At 50.1% G+C, this 25,224-nt stretch overlaps 1 protein-coding gene across 1 annotated transcript in view; it reads right to left on the reverse strand.

The window, feature by feature from the left end:
• Positions 1 to 23,113, reverse strand: part of MEGF6 (multiple EGF like domains 6) — a 77,219-nt gene extending 54,106 nt beyond the window's left edge. Inside the window, exons 1-3 of the mRNA XM_058855414.1 lie at positions 22,164 to 23,113; positions 20,774 to 20,908; positions 17,034 to 17,143 (exon numbers count right to left, since the gene is read on the reverse strand). Of these exons, the coding sequence (XP_058711397.1) occupies positions 17,034 to 17,143; positions 20,774 to 20,908; positions 22,164 to 22,249 (331 nt within the window). The 5' untranslated portion in view covers positions 22,250 to 23,113. The remainder of the gene's footprint in view (positions 1 to 17,033; positions 17,144 to 20,773; positions 20,909 to 22,163) is intronic.
• Positions 23,114 to 25,224: the final 2,111 nt, after the last annotated feature.

Here is a 25,224-nt window from a genome sequence, read left to right on the forward strand (position 1 = left end):
CCAGCCCAGTGGCTGGTGGCCACTCACGGGGCTGGACCAGCCGATGGCCCCATGCAAGACAAAACCAAACGGCAACGGCAGTGCCCAAAAATCTGCAGTGTGCCAGGCTTTCCAGCCAATATTCCGAGATGAATGGAAAGTCAAACACAAAGGAATGACTTCAGAGTGCAGCTCGGGGCCAGCAGCCCCGGCGCCCGGCCCGTGAGCCTGAGGACTCCTGCCGTGGAGAAGGAGCTCCCTTGGCCTCTCGGCAGCCCTGCTGCTCCAGCGTGGAGTGGAGGCTTTCCAGATCCACGGGTTTATTGGCTTGGAGAGGCAGGAAGACAGGCAGTCAGTACCCATTAATGTACCGCAAACTAGAAACACCTGTTGGCCTCCAGAACTGGGTTTTGGCTGGTTTACAGAGAGCGAGGGTCCAACAGGTGCCCCAGTGGCCAGCGGGAACGCTGAGGGGCTGCAGAGGCCCCACAAACATTGAATCATGCGAGGGAAAAGCGGCCACACCGTTACACACAGCACATGTGTCACTGTCTGCAAGCTGAGCCACGGGAAACTGCACCCCCATAAAATTAAGTGTGTCTGGGAGGAAACCAGCCACGCTGGGGCTGGGGAATCTCAGCCCAGAATGGTGAGGGTCCCCTGGACTCTCCTTTCAGTCTAGAGATTGCTCTGCTGAGGAATGTGCAGGGAGAACCAGACCCAGGGCCACAGCTCCAGCCCTGGCACAGCTTTGATGGTTCTTGTGGGTCCCTTCCAACCCAGGATACTCTATAATGCTATAATTCCATGATAAAGGAGCTGCAGAGGAACAAACTCCCTGAGCTGGTGCTTTGATCCTGGTGCCACCGATGCAAGAGGAGTCCCATTTTCCAAGGTAACATTTTCCATTTGAACTTTGTAAAACAGTAAGAAGTGATCATAAAAGACTCCTTCACTGGCTGGTGCCGCCTGGATTTCTCCATGGGGATTGTTAGTGGGAGATTTTCTTCTTTCTCCACTATCAAACAACTTAGTTTGGATCCAAGCTGCCCAGAATATCAAGCTCCAGCCCAAGGGAAAAACACTTCAGGAACTCACACGCATTGATTGGATCAAGAATGTGTGGAAAGTGTCCTCCTTTCCTCACATAACTCACCTGGATTAGACCTCTGAGGAGGGAACCCTCTGAGTATCTTCCCAAAAAAAAAAGGTATTTGTAATGACTGGAATCTCAACATGTGTTTGTTTCTCAATTATTAAACCAATTATACTGCTGTGCTGAGCCCATGCAGCATGGGAGATGAAACAGAAACACAACAAACAAGGAAAAAATGAAAGGCAAACCTGTTACTGAGGTGGGGAACAGGCGTTTCACAGGCTGCTTGAAAGATGTTATCACCTGCCAGAGAATATGCCTTTAAAACGATGCCTCAGTGAAGGCAGCACTTAATGAATTAAAAAAATTTTTTCTCCAACCTTTCCAAACCCAGAAACGGAAAGCATAACATAGCAACGATTTATTGCAGAGTGGGCTGTGTGTTTAAGCATAAATTAATTCTACAAGTTCCAGGCAGCTTTGCAGCAATGCTTCTCATTCCTGCTGTGGCGCTCACTCCTCATCTCACTCACCAATTCTCCTGTTTTGGTTGGAACCTGGCCCTTGTGCCCATGGCTAGTGTGGCTCCCACACCACTGATTTTCAGCAGATCCTTTGAAAACAAGGGCAGATTCAGTGAATTATTGGACTTGATGGTCTTAAAGGTCTTTTCCAACAGAAAGGATTCGATGATTCTGTCACAGTCAGGGAGTTAAGCTGTTCCCTGTCATTTCTCTTCTGTGAATCCACTGAAGACCTGAAGGTTTTAGTCTTTTACTCACAATCATGTTCTCTCTCATTGCCAGAAACCAGTAATTGGTGAGGAACTGTGAGCTTGGAATGGTTCTTGGCTACCTGACCAGAGGGATGGGCTCAATCCTCTCCAGAAATGATCCAAGAATTCAGCTTTAATTCAGTCTCCTTTGCATTTGTGCAGCAAAGCCTTCTTATTACCAATCACACGATGGGATGCCAGTGGTCCAGTTACACTGGAGCATTTCACATTGCCTGGAAAATAATCCATTCTCCTCCACAAATGTCCCTTAACTCACCTCCGAGCTCACAAGCCTGGCTTTTCCCACGTGGTTTACGGGAAGAAAACACCTCGGGCAGAGTTTGCTGCTCTCAGAGCCATAAACCCTGCACAGCCCTCGCCCAGCTCTGTGAGTGGCTGCGGTTTTGCATACACAGCCCCTGTTTAATTGGTCACAGCTGGCTGGGAAGCTCCAAGGAAATCCTTTGCAGGGAGATTACAGCGGGAGCTCCGCCACGGGACTGGCACTGCCATGGCAGAGGAGGGATCACAGGAGGTGCTGGGGAGCTCCAGCCCTCACTTATGGAGATGCAGCGCTTTGAAGATGCCATCCAGCAACTTCACATGACTTGGCCCAAAGTACCCATCCCTCACAAAAAAGCAGCGTGTTTGTCTTCTTCAGGTGGCTCAATGAATCATTTCCTTCCAAGTTTTACCTTTGGCAGATCTTAACACGGGGAGCAGTAAAGATCTGTGTGGATGTTTCAAATCAGTGCAATGCCAGTGAAAAGATTCCACTCTGATTTATTTGCCAAAACCTAAGCAGAGGGCTACAACTCATCCAAAGGACTTGAGCCGTATATTTTCTTCCACCCAATATGATAATCTCTATTAAATTATCATGAAATCCTTAATTCTTGAGCTCAGCCCAAAAAAAGCCTGAAAAGAACAAAGCCAGCCATACTTCAAATCCACCAAAGCCCATCAGATTTTAGCTCTGCTTCCCCCACTATCATGTTCCTTTAAACAAATGGCCAGCAGTACTTTTGCCTCTGCACGCGCTCCATCACTCACTGACGGAGCTGGACAGAGCAGGACAACATCATACACATCCAAAGGGCTGTTTGCTGCACTCCAGTTCACCTTTACAAACACAAATCATGTGAACCACTCAGTTATTGACAGAGTTATTGCCCTGCAGTTATGTGGAGGCTGGAGGTGGTGCCGGGTGTGATGAACGGCACTGTGTTTGACCAACACATCTCAGGGACTCTGGGCTTGGGGTCACCCCACAAGTCCAAGTCCCAGGACACTTCTTTTGCAGGTACAACAACAGGTGTTCCCCTGGCTCCAGCACATTCTCTCTTTACTTCCAAACTCCCTTTACAAAATACGGTTTTTAGCTGAATAAGCCCCTGCACCGCCTTAGCTTGTTTCCTCTCACAGATTTCTTCAAAGAGCTCAGCCCTACCTGTTTGCCAGCTCCTAAATACCACGCTTGGCTGATGGACAAGCCGATAGCACAGGACGCGGCCGAGCTTTGCACAAGCCGCCCTTGTTCCACTGCCTTCCTGAGCCAAAATACAAGAAAATCCCAGCAGGAATCTCCTCTGGCCTCCGGCTCCTCTCCCCTCCCAGCAGAAGGCTAACCTTGTGAATCAGGAGGCTGCTTATAAATAAAAGTATTCGGAGTTCTTGGCTGCTGGAGAAGTGCTCTGCTTAATTTAGCCCTGGTATTATTAACTGTGGATTCTCTCCAATGAACTGACAGCTGAAGAACAATTGCAGCCATTTAATTCCACAAAACGGATTTTAAATTGGCCTCATGAACTGCAAGCCCAGGAAGCATCGATCACAGTATCTTGCTACCGTCATTCTGAAGTCTGCACCAGGCTCTCCTTGGGCTGGGGAAGTCACCTGAGTCTGAACTGGCACTGTCACGCGAGTCTCTCTGTCTTGGAAAGAGCATCTGGCTCCTGGATCTGAGAAAATACTGCCTGTGCTTTCCTTTTCTTCCAAAGACTAAACCTTTCCCATTTTGACTTCCAGCACCTCTGAGTTTAGCAGTTCCCATGTTCCTCTGGCCTCCAGCAAACCCCTCTCTCCCAGCCCTAACAAATCCAAAGGTTTTGAACTGAACAGCTTGGGAGAGAGAACTGAACATCTTGGGAGAGATTAGCAGGAGGAATCAGGTCCTTAGTCAATCAAACAATGCGGAGGGCACCTCAAAGGCTGGGTAAATGAGGGCAGTGCTATAAAAGAAGGAGACAATAATGGTCTCCTGAAGCGGTGGGTGACAAAGCCACCCGAGCTGGCCTCCAGGCTCAGACACTAATCATGGCCCTGCTCGACACAGCTGACCTCTCCTTTGTGCCGAGCCAAAGGAGGTTTGGGCTGGCCCATGCTTCAAAACACAGCCGGGCTAATTAGGAACGGTGCTGGCCCCCCTGGCATGGCGCAGTTCCCACATCAGAGCCCCCAGAGCCTGAGTGTTGCTGAAACGATCCACTCTGCAGGGAGGTTCAGTAAGCGAAGGGTGAAGCTGAGCAGCTGATTCACAGCAGGACATGCAAATAACACCCATCTTCACCTCCCTCACACAGGTCCCGTTCTGCTGCACTCGCTGGGGTCTGATGGGCTCACCAGCCTTGGGTGGCCCAAGGATTCCCAGGAAGACTGGGCAGGCTTGGAGCAGAGCCCAGGCTCTCCAACACCCCCTCCCCCCAGCAACGAGACTGCACTGAAAGGTCATTTACATTCAAGCCCCCAAAAAGGAGCTCTAAAGGAAGCTTTACCCCAAACTTTGAATACTCCATTTACAGCCCTTTCATCTACCAAGGATGGAAGATACCAAAGGAGTTCAGGGCACCCCAGTTGCTTCCTCAGCTCAAAACCATTCTGTGGTCACTGATAATGTCACTAATATTGTCCAGCTCAACCTCTGCTGCAGTTTGCTGCAAAGTAAAACTCATCTGATGGCAGGTGGACAAGCAGAGCAGAGAAAACAAAAAGTCAGTTTCTACACTGACAGCATCTGACAGGATCAAAAAGCCACTCAGAGGCAACAGAAAAGTGCTGAAACCTGGATGGGCACACACGATGCTCTGCAGAGCTTCCTGCAAGAGCTCTCACAGCCCCACTGAGGGCTGTGCCTTCACCACGAGGTGATTTAACTCAGGGAATGAGTGAATGTTCTCCCTGTCAGCAGCTCAGGAGAGCAGGAAGGACAGCACCTCACCCTGGAAGGCGAGCGCTGGGGAGCCGGCGGCTGCCCAGCCAGGGTAAACACCCGGCTGCTGCTGCTCAGGGCTGGCCAGCAAAAATATCCCGTGCTGAAAGCTCTGATAGGAGTCTGGCCAGGACAGGGAGCGTCCTGCCTCTAAAGCAAACACATCTGTATTTCTTTCCAGGCGAGAAAAAACGGTTCCATTCGGATCAGACCCAGACTTCTTGAAGACGAATGACACATGGAACACCACAGCTTCGCCCACTTGCGTTATTTTCATGTTCTTTTCACCTAACAGCCTCGTCTTGCCCATATCCAGAGCCACTCCAGCCCAGTACTCCAAAGCTCCATCCTTTCTCAAGGAGGAACCATCATCTCAAAAACAGGAGAGTTCCCCTGGCAGGTGACAGATAAGGAAAGAATGAGTCACTGATGAGGTGTCCCTCCCCAAAGCAGCCTCTCATCCTATTAGGAAAATCCAGCACAAATGTTGACTGATGAGCAAAGCCAAGCACTCAGAGCACTTTTAACAGTGAAAGAGAAGATGAAAATCCAGACAATAAGGTTTTTCACCTAAAATTTGTCCAAAAAAAATATTTACCAAAGAGAACCATTGACACAGTCAGTAAGAAATTAAGATGAAGGGAAGGATGATCTTGTGACTGGGGTCTTCCTGGGCCTTCAATCTGCACACTGTTGCAAGCACTGTGAGTTTTGAAAAATGCTACAAATAACAAAAGGCATCAAGAAACAGAGAAAAAATATATAAATTTCTGCAAGCTAAGGCTAATACAGCTGCCTCATTGGTCTTTTGGAATTTTGTAGGGGCAACATCTCTTTAAAAGCAGGATGGAAACCAAAGTTAAAATGAAACTGGAAAGTCAGGAAAGCTTTCTGAAGATGCTCACAAAATGAACTGTTCCCAGTCCCCTGTGTCTGTATCTGTTCTTTACCTGCAGGTAATGAAAATGCTCAAATCTTTACAAATTATGGGCCTGGGAAACTGAAAATTGTTGTCAGGCAGAAGGGGATGGCAGGGAATGGGATGGCGGGGGGTCATCTCTGCCCTGGGTGTGAAATATAAATCATCCAGGAATGAAAATAATTTGAGGTTGCAAATGCAGAGGAATGTTCCTGGTTCAGCTGAGCTTTCCTCTGCTGGGAGGCAAGAGGGCAATTAATGCTTTACAAACTCAGGACAAACAGCACAAAGAATGATTTATCCCCTCCACTTCACATTCTTCCCAGTTCCTTGTAATTAGTTCACTCCAAAACCAGAGTTTGGACTGGTTTCTTCCTTTAACTTCAGGTAGCGGAGCCATAATTTGTGTCCTTGTGTATTCTTGGCCATCCCTTAATCACAGCCCATTCCCAGCACTCTGCCAAAATGGTGACAGTGGGATCTGCCAACAGATAGCCATGATCTCAGACATTTATTTAAAATATGACAGGCATGTTAGACCCAAAGCTCCAACTTCAGGTCCCTTGTGCAAGGTGAGTAATGTCAGTGCCACTCCAGCATTTTCCTCTCCTCCAACTCAAGTCAACCCTTTTAATAAAATATTGGGGCTCTCCAAAATGTGTGTTCAATTTTCAAAGCTGCAACAAATTATAACTGTGGGAATTGCTAAACGTTTCCAAGTGTGAAAATGTTTTTTACTTCTCAGGTTCTGCACAGGAAAAAACCCAACATTTACCCCATCAGCTTGGATGAGAGAAGATGTGCGTGTCCCCTGCACTGATTGATCCACACTTCACCCTTTTGCCCTTAGTTCTGATTACTCAGGGTTAGGGGGTCCAAGGTTTTGGTAAAATGTTCCTCTCCAGCCCTTCCAGGTCAGCTCCACTCCCTCCACACCAGAGATGTCTGGTTTCAAAAGAAGACAGAACTGAGGGTCTCAGAAGGAACAGACACAACCATGGATGGCAAAGATAAAAGTCTCATTATTTAATTTGATGCTATAAGTCAACATCATCTGAAGATTATGTGAGCAATCACCACTGCCCTGGACCTTGTACACTCAGCAGTGAGAGGGAGGAGAGAGACCACCGTGTGACCCTGCAGCCCAGGGAGTGTGTTCTCAGCCCAAGGAACATCCCAGCTTTTAGGGGTTGTTTGCTACAGACTATCGTGATCCCCAACCAGAACATCTGTGAGCCACCAAATATAGGAATATATCTAAAAATACAGGAAACTCAATAACCTTCAAGAGAGAGTTCGTATATCTCACAAAGGTTAGTTAAATAAATCTTAGCAGCCCCACAATGCAGCCTGGCCAAAGATAGGAGGACATTCCTTTCTGAGGTGGCACTCAGTGCCACACTGCCCCGGGCCCAGCTCGCCCCACGGGCCGTGACCCCAGGGTTCCTTTGTTTGACCCAACTTTAATCAGCTTCCTTCTCCAATTCCAGCAAATCCCGCCGCGGATGGCAGCCAGGAATAAAGGCTATTGTACAGCATGGAGCTGTTCTTCACAGCAAGTCATGATAAGTATTTCCTTTCCAAACATCCAAGTTCCCCAAACACCACGAAAGCCAAGAGGAGATTGTTGGAGTTTTACAGATAAAACAACGGTGACAATAAAGCGTAAATAAATCAGGGCATCCCTCGCTCCAAGGCCTCTCCTCTTCCAGCTCAAAATTAAAGGATGAATTTGGCAGGGCTGCTCACCGTGCTGGCAGTGAGGGCCCTGGAAGGCAGAGGAGCAGTGACAGAGCTGTGAGAATTCCTCTCTGCAACACCCAGCATTGAGACAAACACCGTAACCACCGGCGGCTGCAAGGAGGAGGAAGAGGAAGATACGCACATTCACCATCAGAAGGGCAAACACCCCATTCCTGGTGACATGCCCAAAGCCCCAGAGAACATTTGAACAGTCATAAAAAACCACTGTTGAACCAGTTTGGAAAACTGATTTTTTCTTCTGCTTGAGAGTGCAGCGCTCAATGGACAAAGTCTCAAAATTTAGGGTAGAAGGAAATTACCTCAGGGAATGTCTAAGGGCTTTCCTTGTGAATGACAGGAAAACACCAGGGCTGTGGTGAAAGGATGCTTTTCCAGCCAACAAGAGGGTAAAACAGTCAGAAAACAACTCATTCAAGATCTCGAGGCAACAAATACAAGTTACTTGTGTTGAAATTTGGAGGGATCTTTCTAGAACTATCCACTGAGAGCTGCTTCCACCTCTGCACCAAGCTTCCCTGGGAGCTGACTACCCCATCGTGGCGTCACCTTCGGGCGGCCCAAGGGATGAAATGGAGCTAAACTGTAAGTAAGCCTGAGCAGCCACATTTCTCTGTTCTCACCCAGCGGAGTGTAAAATGGACACGGAGACACAGAATGCTCAATTAGGCTTCTGAAATCCACCTTTCCAAATCATCCCCATAAATCCACTAACAAGGTTATGGTTTTTCCAGGGGAGTGTGTACTTCCCATAAGTCATGAAACACAGCCCATGGTTTATATTTCCCCCTGGGAAATGCTGATCTCAAAAGCAGAAACGTTGTGAGCAGGGGCACTGTCATGTGTGTGGTGCTTTGTCAGGGGGTAAGGATGCAGAACAAGCATCCATCTTCCTTTTTAAATCTGTTTAAAGATCTGCACAATGAAATTTTCTGTCTGTTCACTGATCTGGACAGAGCTGTGGTGACAGCCAGCTCCTCTCTTCATTTTTCTTCCCTCACCTCCTCTTTTCCTCCCACTTTTCATTGAACAAGACTGCTCCAAACTCCAAGAGCAATGGGACTGGTAGGAATATATCTCACAAAAACCTGAAAAACCTGGAGCAAAGAGCATCAGCTGATGACACAGAGCAAGATACACAGTGGTGGCCCCTGGTCCAGCAGCTCCCACTCATGTAGCCCAACCCTCTGCTGAGCCCAGGCTGGACTGAGCAGAGCCCTGGGCTAAGAGAAGCCAAGGGGACCAATCTATTCCAGCTGATGCATCCCAGGAAGGAACACACTGCAGCCACCAATGGTGTCACAGGGCCTTCAGGGCAGTTACCAACTAAACATACAAAGCTGTGATTAAATTACAACCCCTAGTACAATCTGGGGCCACCTGGTAACAATTACAGCCACACTCGCTGAACCGAGGGTCCCCCACGCACGTGGGCTGTGCTGGCTGCAGCTTCTCCCTCCTATTTGCAAGTTGGGAGCCCCCCTGGCTTCTCTTCCTATTCCAGCTAAAGCTGTAACTAATTAGTGACAGAAAAAGCAGGTCTGTGATTACACATTTCATTTTGTGTCATTATAACTGGCACCCCGTGCAGGCTTCCAAAATGGCTCCAAAATTCTTGGCACAAAACCCCCTGTGCCGGCTCCAAAACACTAATTGTGCACTCAGAGAAAAAGGGATCACAGATGGAAACAGAGCAAGGCAGGGGTTGCAGTTTTGGGGCAGGACAGCTTGTGCACACCAGGAGATAAATCTGCAAAGTTATCAATTGTCAAAGACGACTCAGAAGTCTGAGGCAGCCACACGAAATCCAAGCTGGGAAAGGGCAGGAATTACCTTCCCAAAAGGAACCCAAAGCTGGTGGGTGTCAATTTGTCACGTCTGAAAAATCAGTTCTAACCCACTGTACATGGAAATCTAACAAACACATTACTGCATTCCCACTATTGAATCTCCCATATATCAAATATTGGCTCTGTTTTTTCCTACAGGAACACAATTGACTTCCTGATTTCTCCTCTGTGCTAAATCCTGCTCCTGGCTCACACAACATGTTCTGCCAAGGCTGCACTGCCTTGTTTAGTGATTAGGGAGGTTTTGTGATTAGGGAGGTTTGGTAAAGGTTTAGGTGAATGTGCCATTCTCCAAATATTCACATTTGCCATCAAAATACACCCTCTTGCCAGACAGAGCTATGTACCTGCTTAAAGGGCCTTTCTTCTATCAATTCTTTTACCACACAGGGACACCCTGGGCTAGGCCAGACTCCACAAACTTTGCACCTTCGAAGCACTAGATCCAAAATCCTCGAGCCTCAGCATTGGCTCTTTTAAGGACCTGATGATTTTTCAAACCTCCTCCCTCCAGAAGAGAAGATTATTTACAACACAAAGGTAGCATTGAAGCCCAAACACTCGTCTCCTCGAGCTAATGAACCCGTGATGAAATGCTGCTTCACAAAGCCAGTTATCTTCTCATCTAACGCTTTAGTCGCTTTAGTCGCTTTCCATGGCCACGTATCCCTGGGGACTGCAGTGATCCCATATCAATCCCGTGCTGGCAGAGCACTGGAACTTGGGAAGCTCTTTGCCAAGCATCCTGCTCAGCTGAGCTGTGACGCCTGTGGAGTGCAAATACTTCCCTGCACAGCGAGGCAGGAATAACTTCCCATCTCCAGGTGTGTGCCAAGGTGTCCTAGGGCTGCAGCCTCCAGTTTTTTCCAGCTCTGATCATGCAAGAGGAGATGTCTTTTCTTTCAGTCCTTTCCTTCGGGCCTCAGTACCATCGGAGAGAATGGTTGCCTGGCCAAATTACACGGTGGTTTGGTTTTTCCTAAATCTTTCACCTCAAACACCTAAAACCCACATTTTCATGAGGGTCCCAGCAGAGCCAAGCCCTGGCTCCAGGGAGCCCAGCTCAACAGCAGCACTCAGCTCTCAGAGCAGCTCAGCGAGACCCAGAGCACAACAATGGAAAATATTAGAAGCAATTTCAGCAACACAAATCAGGGGTTAGAAGACAGGGGTGTTATTCTTGGCAGTGCCCCAGATTTCCTGAATGAGCTGGACAATTCCCTGCTCTGTGCTGTAGGCTGGCACATAGCGAGTGGAAATCATAATAACCTACTTCCCAGCCCAGGGGCGGGTGGGGGCTGCGGGTCTCCCCCTCTGTGCCCTCCAGGCCTCCTGCAAACGAACTCCTAATTCAGAGCGACAGAGTTTAATGCGAAGAAATTTGGGAAAAGGGTAATGACACTGTTAGGGGAAACGGGAGAGAAAGAATAAATTATGGGAAGCATCACCGCCTTCTGCTCAGAGGCCAGGCAGTGTCCTTTGTGAGGGTTCAGCGAGGCGGGATCCTCGGGAAGTCGGAGATATGAGACTGATTTAGGAGGAAGAGCCATGAAGAAAAGCAACGTTTGGGCTCCCTGAGGTACAGCCCGGCCGCCCCCTGCCTGGGCAGAGATGAGCTCCCAGGGGAGCCCACGATGGACCTTTAACCAGCACTGAGCTCCATCAGAGGTTCAGGAGTTCAGTCACAGTTTTTCAGCTGACTAAACAATGAGGCTGCAGCAGCCAGGAGGTGATGGACAAAGCAAAGCCGCCTCTCAGGGAAATTAAACTGTCAGCCGGACACATTTCCTGCCGAGGCTTCCAGCCTGGATCACAAGCCTGAGCTGCCTGCTCCGTGATGTTGCACATGGTGGGACTCTGGGGCTGTGCTGGGCTCCAGAGCTGTGCTGGGCTCCAGGGCTGTGCTGGGCTCCAGGGCTGTGCTGGGCTCCAGGGCTATGCTGGGCTCCAGGGCTATTCTGGGCTCCAGGGCTATTCTGGGCTCCAGGGCTGTGCTGGGCTCCAGGGCTGTGCTGGACTCCAGGGCTGTTCCAGGCTCCAGGGCTGTGCTGGGCTCCAGGGCTATTCTGGACTCCAGGGCTGTTCCTGGCTCCAGGGCTGTTCCGGGCTCCAGGGCTGTGCTGGACTCCAGGGCTATGCTGGACTCCAGGGCCATGCCAGGCTCCAGGGCTGTGCTGGGCTCCAGGGCTATTCTGGACTCCAGGGCTGTGCTGGGCTCCAGGGCTATGCTGGACTCCAGGGCTGTGCTGGGCTCCAGGGCTGTGCTGGACTCCAGGGCTGTGCTGGGCTCCAGGGCTGTTCTGGACTCCAGGGCTGTTCTGGGCTCCAGGGCTGTTCCGGGCTCCAGGGCTGTGCTGGGCTCCAGGGCTGTGCCGGGCTCCAGGGCTGTGCCAGGCTCCAGGGCTATGCCAGGCTCCAGGGCTGTGCCGGGCTCCAGGGCTGTTCTGGGCTCCAGGGCTATGCTGGACTCCATGGTCGTGCCAGGTTCAAAGACTGTGCCAGGCTCCATGGTTGTGCCATGAAGCAAGGACAGCAGGTCCGCCTGAGCACTCCTTTCCTTCTCGCCGGGTGATGGGTAAAAACTCAGTGGAGTTGGCAGAAAGAAGACCAGTTCAGTGTGGGGCAGCCTTTAAATAGACCATTTGTGACTAAATGACATTTTTCATTTTAATGGGGCAATTGCTATTCAGCTGTTTTCTGCTCAGCACTAGGGATGATCCCTTGGGTTTTCATCGTGTCTCATGCTCCCTTAAACGAGCATCAATTCTCCTTCCTACCTAGGACCAGGCTTTACCTCCACCTGAGCTGAAAATCAGACGACAGCAGGACCTCACCTGGATAAAAACTTGAGTTCAGAACAACTTTGACTGGCTTTAGACCAGCAGCTCAGGCTGAGCTCCTCCAGGCCACATCACAACAGTGACAGTCACCCACACTAAATCTAGACATGGACTCATCTTTAGCCTCTTTACAGCTCTCCTTGGTGCCTTTCTGCCTCACCATGTCCTTTCTGAAGGGGGCAGGGGCTGGTCCAAGAGCACAGACAGGCTGTGGGTGGCTCAGCTGCAGCTCCTCTATGTGCATCAAGAGTTACAGACTCAGAGGGACTCAGCTTTTCAACATCTCTGGCTGAAAGTGGAGATCTCAGAGATTACCAGACATGCAGGCCCCTCACCTAATCACTGAGGGCTTTACCCGTGTTACTGAACCCAGGTGGAGTTTAAGTAGCATCTCAGAGGCCACTTGAAACCAGGCAGCTCAGTCTGAGAGTTAAGCTATCAGCAATCATACAGGGAAAGAACCTAAATGCCATCCTAAAAACGCAAAGGGTGCCTTGACTTCTGACCTTCCTCCTCCCTAAAGAGATGAACAGTGCAGGACAGAGGGCAGTGGAAGGCAACAAATCCTCACCCTCTGCTACCACCAGAAGGAAGGGACAAAAGAAAGAACCCTGCCAGGGTCAGGGCTCCCTGCCTTCACCTCTGACAGCCCTGAGGGTGGCAGGAGCAAGGTTAGCTGTCACAATTTCAGAGGGAACAAATCCAAACATCCTGTAAGACCAGTGAGATCCCTGTTCCTACAAAATTTTCCATCTCTTTCTGAGCTATTTGCTCCTAGCAGAGCCCACACCCTCCCAGTACTGTCCCTACAACCCTGTAGAGAGGACATTTCTTCACCTGTAGGGGCTCAGAGACACAAACCTGCACCTGAGGACAGGGAGGACACTCCAGTTTTGTTACAGCCAGCCTCCAACCTATGCCAACAGTGCAGTGCAGTGGCTGCAACAAGGCAAACTCCTCTCCCAGGCACCAGGACAGCTCTGAGAGCCCAAACCAACCTCCCCAGCTGGGAGGGGGCGCTGGGACCTCCCATCCCATCACGGTGTTCAGGGTCACCATCCACGTCAGACACTATCGACACGTTCAGACAAGAAGGTGGCAGTGGCCTTGGCTGTGTTTTGGGGCAATTCTAGGATTGTTTGGGGGGCATTTGGGGGAAATTAGAGGTGTCTAAGCCAAGTCTGGGGTGATTTCAGCAGCAGTTTTGGGGGTGATTTTGGGGGTGCCAAAGCCAATTTGAGGGTGATTTTGGGAATGTTTGGGGGCAATAGGGTGATTTTGAGGGCAATTCGGTGGGATTTTGGGGGTACCAAAGCAAATTTAGGGGGATTTTGAGGGGTTTTTTTTGCATTTCTTGGGTGATTTTGGGTGATGTTGTGGGCTTTTGGGAGTCCCAAAGACAATACTGGGGTGAATTTAAGAGCAATTTTGTGGGCAATTTTAGGGGCAATTTTGGGGCCCATTTTGGGGCTTTTGGGGTGCCAAAACTGATTTTCAGGTGATTTTAGAGGAGATTTTGAGGGAAATTTTATGGGTGATGAAGCAAATTTTTTGGGTGATTTTGGGGGTTTCCTGTGGCAATTCTTGGGCAATTTCACAAAATTTTGTGAGTGACTTTAGGGGTGCCAAAGCCAATTTTGGATTGAATTCCAGTGATTTTGGGGGAGTTTTGAGGCAATTCTTAGGTGATTTTCAGGGTATTTTGGGGGTGATTTTGAGGGCTTTCAGAAATGCCAAAGCCAATTTTGTAGTGATTCTTGAGGCAATTTTAAGGGCTATTTCAGGAATGCCAAAGCCTGATTTAGGGTGATTTTGTGGATTTTTTGAGAGCCTGCAGTGCTGAAAATTTCCTTTCACATAGGCTGGAGGTTTTTTTTATTTTCAAGGAGAAATGCAGACCAGCAAAGAGCAAACAGAACCCTACAGTGAGGAGATGCCAGTCCCCAAGGAAGAGAAAGATGTCCTCACTGGAGAGATTCTACTGCATAACAGCCCTAATTAAACTGTCAGCAGAGATGCCCTTCCCCTGCTCAGCGCTCCTGGAACACGATCAATGATCTCTGGAGGCAGATAGGAAGGGTCACAGATCCCGCTGACATGTTCTGGCACAGCTCTGTGGCGTTCAGCAGAGCTACAGCAGCAAGCACAGCCTGACCCCAGACTGCTCCACACCAACCAGAGGAAGCTCCAATGTCCATAAAGAATGTCCTCCTATGTTCCCCTGCCCCAGCACCTCACTGATGGGCACTGACAATTCCCTGCCAGACCTTCCTACACCTCCTCTGCTCCAGAAGGACACTCTTGTGCTGAGGCCAAAGCAGGAAAAGCCATCACACCCCTGCAAACCAACACTCAGGAGCTCCTCAGGATGAGGATTTACTTACACAGAGCCCAGACACATTCCCTAGGACAGTGCAAAGATCAGAACAGACACCCTGGCTTGGGGCACCTGCAGGGGCCAGGCAGAGCTGTCCCATTTGCCCATGGGATGCTCCTCCAGCTGCTGCCTGTGGGGGTCTGGAGACAGGGAACACAATTCCCGCTGCCCACCTCAGCCCTAACCTGGTGGCTGTTCTCCTGCTGCTCTCAGGGGCTCAGAAGATGATCCACAGAGCAATGTGATTTTATTTTCTGCCCCTGGAAGTGCCCCTGCCTGTGCTAAGGGCCAGCAGAGATGAGCTCCCTGTTGTGCCTGTTGCACTTGAGGTACATTAATACCTATTTTTCTGAGCCAGAAACAAGGTTACAGTATGTCCTGGGTGTGAACCCAGTGGTATCCAGTTGGGTCTGAAGGGTTGAATGGGGACAGAGTTCACCATCTCCAGGTCAGGATCCATCTCAACCTCCCCAGCAGCTCAGCAGCAATTCCTGCAGGAGTTTTTGGGCTGGTGTCACTCTGCTTTTGGCACTGGCTGTCCCTCTCTTCTTCACTCCAGCCCAACCCTGCAGTGAGCAGTCCCTGAGGACCATTCCCAGCCCCAGTGATGAGAAGGATGAGTTCAGAGCGTGCCCTGAGCAGCTCTACTTCCTTTTTTCTGCTTCCTTCCTGCATGGAATTACTCATTTCCTTGGCAGGAAAAATCATTACAGAAGGTGCTTTTCTGAGTTCAGCCGAGGTTATTATCTGCTCACTGACAGGGGTTACGAGGCACCCGTGGAGCTTCCTCTCCCCAGTGGGTTGTTCTCCTGTGCCACAGCTTGGAATAGGAAGAATAAAGACTGGTTGTTTGACACACCTTGTTATCCCTTTTTTAAAAAAAAAACCCTTTGCTACAAGCATCAAAGTCCTGGGAAGGCAGAGACAGCCGCTCCACAGAACAAAAGGCGAGCAGCTGTGGGAGACATCTTCCTGTCTCAGAGGTCAATCCCAACCCTGCCTGCCTCCACAACATTCCCCTGATGGCAGGGCATATCAGATCCCAAAATGCTCTTCTGGTTCTCCTGCCTATCACTTAAATCCAAAGCTGCTTTTCTATAGGGAAGGTGGAGAGCACCTCCAAGGTCCAAATCAGAAAAGAATCAGGCACTGAGGCAGGGAATGATCCCACTGAACAAGGAGTGTGCAGGGCTCTGCACGAGGTGATATTTGGTTCTACACATAAGTTTGGTTCAGTTCAAGAGGTTTTTCCTTGCTCTCAACACCTCAGAAGCAGTTTTCAGTTAAATGTTTCCCCAGCTGGATGTGGCTGCAGGGTTTAGGGGAAGGAGCCGGGAGTGACACAGCAGCTGCCTCCTGTGTCAGGCAGAGAATCTGGAGAGAAATAGGGAATGTGGGGCCCACAGGGATAAAGCTGCCTCTGTCTTCTGCAACAACAGCATAAAATCATCTTATAGGCTGATATTTGCACATCCCCATCATGTGCAAACCTGAATACATCTCGCAGCTTCCCCCACAGCTGGGGAGGACACGCTTCCGTGCCTGTCTGGCAGGGAATTGAAGAGAGCAGGAATCCAGCCACAGAATCCCAAAGCCTCAAGGTCTGTGTCTCCACTCCAGAACTGACCTGTGGCACCCCTTCCCCTGTGGCTGTGTCCCCTCCTCCAGGCTGACACTGCAGAATCACCTCCCTGAGCCCAGCTCACCCTCTGGATACGGGAGCAAGCAAAGGGTGGGTGCAGAGATCCCAAACTTCTCACAGGGGCAGCTCAAACAGTCTTAAAATAACAAACCCAGCACCTGACAAACCTTCTGATGGAAGGTTCCAGAGGAGCTTCCAGAGCTTCTGCCAGTGGCACCATTGAAACATCAAATTTGCCTTGATTTTAAACATTTAGTAGCATTTGGCAAGTGGATGAATGGCTGAGACCCTGAATGTAGAAGTTCTCCAGAAATGGAAAGCACCTCACAATGCTTCCCAGGAAGCCAGAGCACCATCCTTTTGATGCAAGGAAATAATCATCATAATAATAGTAGTAATAATAATACTAATACTAGTACTACTAATTGTAGTAGTAGTAGTAGTACCACCAGGAAAAAAAAAAAGACAGTTATTTTTAAGCACATTTTTAAAGACTTTTAAAGACATTTTTTGAGCATTTTCTGCAGGCAAAGGATTTAAAATGAACCAAAACCAAGGAAGTTGAGCCAAGTAGAGCAACACTTACTGTGCAGGCAGCCAGCATCCCCTGCAAGCTGGGACCATCCTGGGCAGCACCTGTATGTGGTCTGGGACCTCACCTGGTACACCTGCCTGTAGCCTGTGTAATACACAACCCTGAAACACAAAAACCCAGCCAAAGTCAGCTCCTGCAGGACAGGGAGACTGTGAAGGACAGAATTTGTAGCTGTGGGTGCAAATAAAATGAGGAATCAGGTTTGCAAATGTGCTGCCTTGTTTTACACAGCCTGGCAGTGGTCACTGATGCTAAGAAAATACTCCTAATTTATTCTAATTAGGAACACAAGAGACAATACCCAGGTCTTCATAACTTCATAACCCCAGATTATTTTTTTCTCCGTTTCTAGACTACTTACAGCTCTAAGCTCCTCCTTTACACTACTTGCTCACAAAATAAATGTATATTTTAAGAACAGGTATTTCTGCTTTAGTGAGCAGGAGCAGGTGTCTCCAGGGGGCTGGTGAGCTAAAAAATCGACAAATCCTGATGACAACACCAAGCTACTCCAAGAATCATGTTGGACACAGCAAGGCTCCACAGCTTGGCAGGGAACACTGAGGGTCCCTTTAACTACTCCCAGTAGTTCCCTCCAGAGTGGGAGCTGGGGGAGCAAAGCAGGGACTGATCTGAAGCGTAAATAAATAAAAGCGACACATTTTTTCCCCGGAAATTTGGTGTTGTGTGTTTGTGAGAATTGAAACACAGATAATACTTCTGAAGCTGATTTTTAAAAAGCTCCGTTGGCAGAACATGAAACTGCTCCACCAAAGCAAATCAGGCAAACAACAACAAATATTTGGCACAGCAGATATGTTGTGCATGTCCACTGAAAATATTTATCCTAACTCAGTCAACTTGTTTGATTTTGTCTGAATGTTCCTACAAAAAAAAAACCAAATAACTGAACTGTTAATCCCCGGGAAGGAAACCTTCAGACTCCTGCGTGCCAACCAGCACATGGAAGCACAGCTGAGAGAAATAAAAGCAGATATCAATTTTTATTTTTTTTTTGTATGAGTTGTTAACAAATTATGAAGGAAATTGTTGTATTGCAGAAGCAGCTGAGAAAGCAATTCACAGGCACGAGCTCCAGCCCACCAGGATCCTCCTGGCACCAGCAGCTCTCTCCAGCTCAGCAGGAAGGAGAAGGAGAGATGGTGGATGCAGGGTGGTGTGAACATGACAAGGAGGCTCAGGGATGGGGAGGAAAAGCTCGAAATAGTGATGTAGGACAGCTCAGGGCTCCTGGTGCCCCAGCAGTGCCCTGAGCAGCCTCAGTCCCACCCTCCTGGGCAGCTCCAGACCCTTCAGCCACTCCAGGCAGCTCTCAAAGACAGGCAAATATTGTGACAGCCTCGGTGCCTCTGGGTATCTGGATGCTGCAGACGGGAAAGAGCCACACAGGAGATACTTTATCTTCAGTGTTTCTCTTTTCTTTTGTGTTTTAAGGAGTCCCTGGCAAAGAAAATGGGGAATGAGCCAGAACTAATGGAACCCAGGGAATCCTGCTGTGTCCTGCTGCTGGAAAATCTCCTTCCAGCCCCTCTTTTACAGCATTGTGATTCCTTCAGGCTTGGTTATGGAGGGCTGAGCAAAGCTACCTGCTGTCATTACTCACTGGGAAGCTGCACAAACCCATCCCTTCACCAGGAACACGGAGCAGAGCAGCCCAAGGATGCTCCAGCTGAGCAGATGCTGCTTTTCCCAGTCGCCCCCAGGAACTCAAAGGCACTGAGGCCAATTTCAGGCTAGATCCTGGAGCTGTGAATACACTTCCTAAGCCCCAAGCTGCCAGAGCTGGGTCCAACTGGAGCAGTTCCAGCATCCCTGCGAGTGCCGACACTGCGCGCTCCATCGCCTCGGCTGCCCAGCACAAGGGAGCTTGGCAGGACAGCTCCCGGCTCTTGGAAAAGCTTCCTGCAATGGGAACTCCCAAAAGTCTAGAGAGAAGGGATCTGGGACAAAACCTTGCCCAAGGAATGTTCTGCTGATAGTCCTTTCCCCGTCTGAATTTCACAACTCCTGGGGTGAAATCCCTCACTGGCTTCCCCTCTGTGCTTCCATCAGGAGCAGTTTTAGCACTGGGCTGTTCTGATATTTGCAATGAAGCAGAACAAAAAGTTATTTTACTTCAGTCTCTTGATTTGTGACGTCAAACCACCCTTTAAAGAGCTGAAGGGACCACTGGGGCTGAAGAGCTCCCAGCCTTTGAAGTGGAAGCAGACAATGCACCCGTCCTTTCAAAGCCTTCGCTGAAAATACAGCCAGGAGTCAGGCCATTTGCTCCTTTGTTACCAGGACACAGATCTCATCACCAGGGTAATTACTGGCAATTACAGGTTAGGAGGAATTCCCAAAGTCAGGACTTAAAAGCTGTCTTGAGTCCAAGATGTTTCTTTGAAATGACAACTATCATTTTTATTCTGCAAAGGCTTGTAACTCCCTAATGAGGCCGGAAAAGCAGGTGGAAGCAGCTTGGGCACATTGTAGTTTGGCTGCTGGGTAGGTAAGAAAAGTTCATTTTTTGTGCTGTTCCACGTGTTCAGAGCCCTCCTGCCCAGGCTCCCATCCCTGGCCAGCTGGGAGCTCAGGGGATGCTATGATCAGGTGGACAACACTCAGGCTATGCTCCAACCCCGTGCTCACCTGTGCAAGCCCAGCTCAAGCTTTCCTGGCCTGAGCATGATCCAGCTCATGGAGTGAGAGGAAGGTTGTGGCTCTGCAGCAAATCCTGCTGACCACCACCCCAGCAGTCCCTGCCCTCACGGGTGGTCCTGCACCACCCCATCCCCTGCACCATGGCCACATTTACTGTTAATTCAGCCAATAGCCCTCACTTGGCCCCAGCTCCTGCCACCAGCTCTGTCAGCCAAGAGGCACTGAAGGGCTTTGAGGAGGAGACATCTAGAGATACAGGAATAGTGCACGTGATGAGAATAAGTCGTTCCATTAACGTGGCTGGATCATAGGAAACAGATGTCATACATTGTCTGAAGATGGGAAACAGCCACCACGAGGACAAAGCTTCTTCACAATGAAAACAACAGATAGCTCTTTGGGAATTCCTTCTAAGCTTAGAAACTCTGAGCGTCACAAAAATGCCAGGTTGAACCAGAAGCCCATCCAGCAGAATGCCCAAAGGGTTTGCCAAGCTCTTGTGGTCTCCTGCTTTTAGCCAAGAAAAATATCCTGTGAGGTAGCTCTATTCCTTACTGGCAGTTTGTGGGGTCAGGGCCACATCTCTGCTCATGGGACTGCTCATATCAACCTGTAAAAGAACTGCTCTGTCCCCTAATGACAAAATCATGGAATCATAGAATCACAGAGTCACAGAATCACAGAACAGTTTATGTTGGAAAGGACCTTAAACATCATCTAGTTTCAATCTTTTGCCACAGGCAAGGACACCTCCCACCAGCCAGGTAAATGCCAGGCACCAAGAGTTTCCTCCAAGGCATTTCCTCCTCTTTCCCTTGGGAGCTGTGGGACATCCAGTGTCTCATCACTGAGACTCCTTGGAGGGCACCAAGGCACTCCCCTGGCTGTTTTCCATTCCAGAACACAGCCAGGGGAGCAGGATGGATACACAGCAGCTGTGCCCATCCCTCACCAACTGCGCAGCCGCTGCCGGTGTGCACCAAATTCACTTCCCTGCTGCTGCTGAGCAGCAGGAATCACTTTTCCTTCTACAAGGAGCAGCCCAAGGTGAAGGGAAGAGCACCTACCTCCGCTCGTAGCCCGTGCACCAGCGGCGGCCCCCGCAGTCCTGTTTCCACACCTTGACAGCGCGGGTCAGCGCCTGCACACACGGCTGCCGCAGCCCCACGACCCCCAGCTCCTGCTCCGCACACACATTCGGCCTGGGACAGAGAAAGGCAGGGATGTGAGGGATGTAGGGAATCCAGAGGGTCGCAGCTGTGAAGGTTGCAGCGCTCCCACTGCCTGATTTTCCTGCTGACAGGGCAGGAAGAGCTTGGGCAACCCCTTCACATCCACCTCCTCAATGAGTTCAATCACTGCAGGGAAAAGAAATGGTGCCAGGCCGACCAGCTACAGGGGTGGTTTCTTGCTCATTCAAAGCTAAGGGCTGCAAGGCTAATTCCAATAAATCAAAGTAATGTACTTTGTTTCTTCTCTAATACTAACTCTTTCTCCAAGCACATGTCAGTGGGTTTAACTAGGAATGAAGAGGGAGACATTTGTCCCTGACTTCACAAGCCACTTGGTATTTGGGGCTGCTTCTGCTGCTTCCAAGGGGACACAGAGTTTTTACAGAAATACTTTCTATAAAAGAAGTGAAAGTTACTAATTTGGATGTGGTGAAGCTTAGAGGTCGCAGCTGGCATCCAACTGCTTCAGGCCACTCAATTCCAACCCCAAAGTGCTGGCACAGGGCTCTGCTCCAGTGCCTCGTCCAAGAAGTCCTGAAAGTAACTGTCAGGGCAGGAGCACAAAACCCTGAGGTGGGGAAAAAAAGCTGCTTCTTCCAAAACCTTTAGCTTCTAAAGGACACCCTTTTTTTTTTAAGAACTAAGCCCTTCGGGAAGGGCAGCTTGGAGTCTGCACCCCACACCACACCAGCTCCATAGACAAAGGGAATTACAGTGATCCCCTGGCTCTGAGAGACCATCTTCTGGCAGGAGGCCAAATTTTCAAGGAAGTTTTCCAGAGCAGCCAAATGATTAACACCAAACTGTAACTGTAAAATGTAATTAAAAAGAGCAGCCTACGTGCTGCTGGAGTAACAGCAGCGGGCGGGGAGGAACGTGGAATAAGAAAGACTCGTGAAGTGAAATAAAAGCAGCAGGTCTCGGAAGAAAGGGCAAAGTATTCACACAGGAATCATTTCTTGCACTCAGGCAACACTTCCAGCTAAACCAAGGAGTTCCCTCCTACAAGAAAAGACTATACAGGTTTTCACTATACAGGTTTTCAGTTTTCTCTTTCCCTTTCTGCACATCTAGTAGTAAATAAAGAATCACACAACAGCTTCCTCCCACTACCCCCCTCACTCTCTGCTCCTCACTTCACCCTTGATTTGAAAACACTGCATTTGGCTCCTTTTTGCATTCCCTGCCTGACAAAACCCCTCCGGAACTCTTTCTTCCTACTCACATGTGGGGCTGCAGTTTGCTCCCAGCAGCCAGCGGAGACATTCGCAGCGCCACGATGAGTGACAGTGCCACGGCAGGAAATTCCATCGCTGCTCCTCTCCCTCCAGGTGCTTCCAGAAGTTATCCCGGGAATCCCAGCGCCTCCTCCAGCACAGCTCGCCGCTTCCTCCTCTCCACAGGCTCCTGCCGCCTCCTGCTCCCAGCTTGCCGGTGTCTCTCCTTGCGAAGGACAAAGCTACCGGGGCACAGGGGAGTCCTCGCAGGGGGAGAGCGGATTTATTCCTGGATGCTTCCTCCCTCTCGGGTTCCACTCAGCGACTTTCTTCACTCCACTGGAAGTTACAGCGCAGGTTGCAGCTGGGATTTTCCCCAAACCAAACCTGGCTTCTCATGCTGGTTTGCGGGCAGTGAAATGCACTGAAGTGACTTTTCCTTCTGGGATTTGCTTCCTGACAAAGCTCGAGGACCTGGGTGCTCACAAGACCTGGGTTATGCCCAGCAGTGCAGCCCCGTGTGGGCTGAGCTTCTCCGGAGCTGCGATCCCCTTCCCAAGGCACTTTGAAATCCAGCCCCTGGTAAGGGGAAGGAAAAAGGAGAGGTGCTCTTCTGGCAGGAGAACCTCACCTCGCAGGGGCTCTTCCCGAAGCAGGCAGGGTGATCCTTCACTCCATCCACAGAGGTGCAGGCATCCTCCTGCCGCAGCTCCGCGCCTTCCTCCGGAGCCGGGAGCGAGGAACTCCGCACCGGAGCCGCTTCCCTGCGGTTCGGGGCAGTACCAAAACTTCCCCCTGCCTTTCCCAGGTCCAGCTCCTTTCCCTCACATGCTCCCTTGCCTCTTTCCTCGCTGTCAGTCAGAAATCCCTCCCACGAGCTGTGCCCAGCCCCGAGCAGAGGAGGGGGAGGCCCTGCTCGCAGGGATGGAGCAGCGGTGCTTCAGGGCTGTTTCTCCACAGGCAGCTCTTCTGCACTACCCAAGGCCAGCTGCGGACACACCACCCCAAATCCCTTTCCCAAAAGCTCGAAAAACATCCCACAGAGATTCAATCTTCCCCCATGCACTCCAACAGATAACAAAACTGATCGCTTCCCAAGGAAATTCTGCTGGCAGGGACACCTCCCTCCAACTGCACACAGCAGCCGGCACAGTGGGATGAGGAGGAGGAGAGCAGAGCAGAGCAGGGATGCTGCACTAAACATCTCAAGCACCTGCCAGCAAACCTTCCCCAAGGGCCAGGAGGAACAAGAGCAGCAGCCGGGCACCTCTGAGCTGCCCCGGAGCACTCCAGGGCTCACTTGGACTGGGGCAGGTGCTGATTTCCATCAGAGAAGCAGGATACGAAGGCTTGGAAGAAGGCTGGGATAGTTTCAGGGACATGTTTTGCGGCTGAAGGACAACCATTAATCAAGACTAAAGTCCCCAAGGGCCATGCCCAAAAGCTGCTGGCTCTTGGAAAAAGCTGAAGCAGCTGCTCCTTACACCAGAACCCTCCCAAGGTCACAGCAGTGCCATAAATCCTCAAGAAAGAGAAAAGAGCAGGTGAGGGGTGTTAATGCTTCCACTTAGCAGTAAAATATCAGCCAAGCCTAACGGATGGGAAGAAAACATCCTTCATTCTTCCTCGAGAAGAAAGGCAGCTACATAAAGATGTTTTATAACAACAGAGAGAGCTCCAGGATACAATAAATCCAGGCTTCTCTTTTTCTCTCTGGGATTAAAACGTTTCTTACAGTAGGAAACAGGCTGCTCCCAGTTAGACTTCCAGGGATTCCTCCCAAAGGGCAGGGACCGGGCAGAGCCGGGAGTCGGGCTCCCTCTCCAGGACACGGCTCGAGGCCAAGGATGGGGATTGATCTGTCCAGCCACAGCTCCCACGCTGTCCCAGGTGACAATCCTGGCTGTCACACAGGCAGGACACAACTCACTGCGGGGTCCTGGCTGGCCTGGCATGGCCACTGTCACAGCCACAGCCACCCCGGCCAGGCTGCCTGCAGGGAGAAGGGGAAGGTCCAACGGGAAAAGCTGCACTTTGAGGAGTGACCCAGCACAAAGTCAATTCTGCAGTCCTTTTAAAGTCCCTTTAGAAACAGCAGTGAGGCTTCCCACCTAAAGAGGCCCATGTGAGCAAGGGCTGTGGAGAGAACAGCAGAGAATTCATGGCATACATGTGAAAGACAGATATCTGAAAGCCTACCCTGTCTGTGAAGTCAATTTAGTATGTTTTCAATTTTATATAATTTCCCAGCACAGCCGCCTGCTGAGGATGTCATCCTCTGGCTCCGGGTAAAACAGCCCTGAAAGTGGTCCAAGATATGATACAGTTCCATAAATACTGATGATAATATCTGCAATCATGCCAGAGACCACAGAAACTGAAACATTAACATGCCATTCATTCCCCAGCATTATTTAATCTTTGCTATCAAGAGTGCTGGATGTGATATGAGAGCCAGGGCTCTCCATGCACAATCCTGTCCCTATCTCACACTGCTCTGGTACCTTCCTGAGCTCTGTCCAGATGATATTTAAGGATCTTGCATATCTGACCCGGATCTGCTTCACAGCAGCTCTGCTTGGCCCCTGCAGACCCACAAATCTTGTTCCTTTGTGGGTACATGAGTCTTGCCTGGACCACCTGGGCAGAGCAGAGCATCGTTTTGGCTGAGCTCAGAGCCTCCCACTGTTCATTCTGTGATGTGTGTGGGTTGTCTTTGCCCTGAAAATCAGCAGAGCTGAGAGAGGCCTTGTACACCTCTGGGTGTGAAACCATGGTGGCACCTGGGACCTCATACAGCCCCAGGTGTGTGACAGCATCGACACCTGGTACCTGATACAGCTCTGGGTGAGGGACAGTGACAGCAGCCAGCAGCCGGTACAGCCCCAGGTTTGTGATGGTGACAATACCCAGTACCTGGTGCAGCCCCAGTGTGTGACAGTGATGGCATCTGGTACCTAACACAGCTCTGAGCAGGCAATAGTGACAGCACCCACCGCCTGGCATAGCCCTGATGTATGATGGTGACAATACCTGACACAGGTACAAGCCAGCTGTCCGATGTTCACA

The sequence above is a fragment of the Poecile atricapillus genome, chromosome 22 (genome assembly GCF_030490865.1).
Source record: "Poecile atricapillus isolate bPoeAtr1 chromosome 22, bPoeAtr1.hap1, whole genome shotgun sequence".
In the NCBI taxonomy this organism is placed as follows: Eukaryota; Metazoa; Chordata; class Aves; order Passeriformes; family Paridae; genus Poecile; species Poecile atricapillus.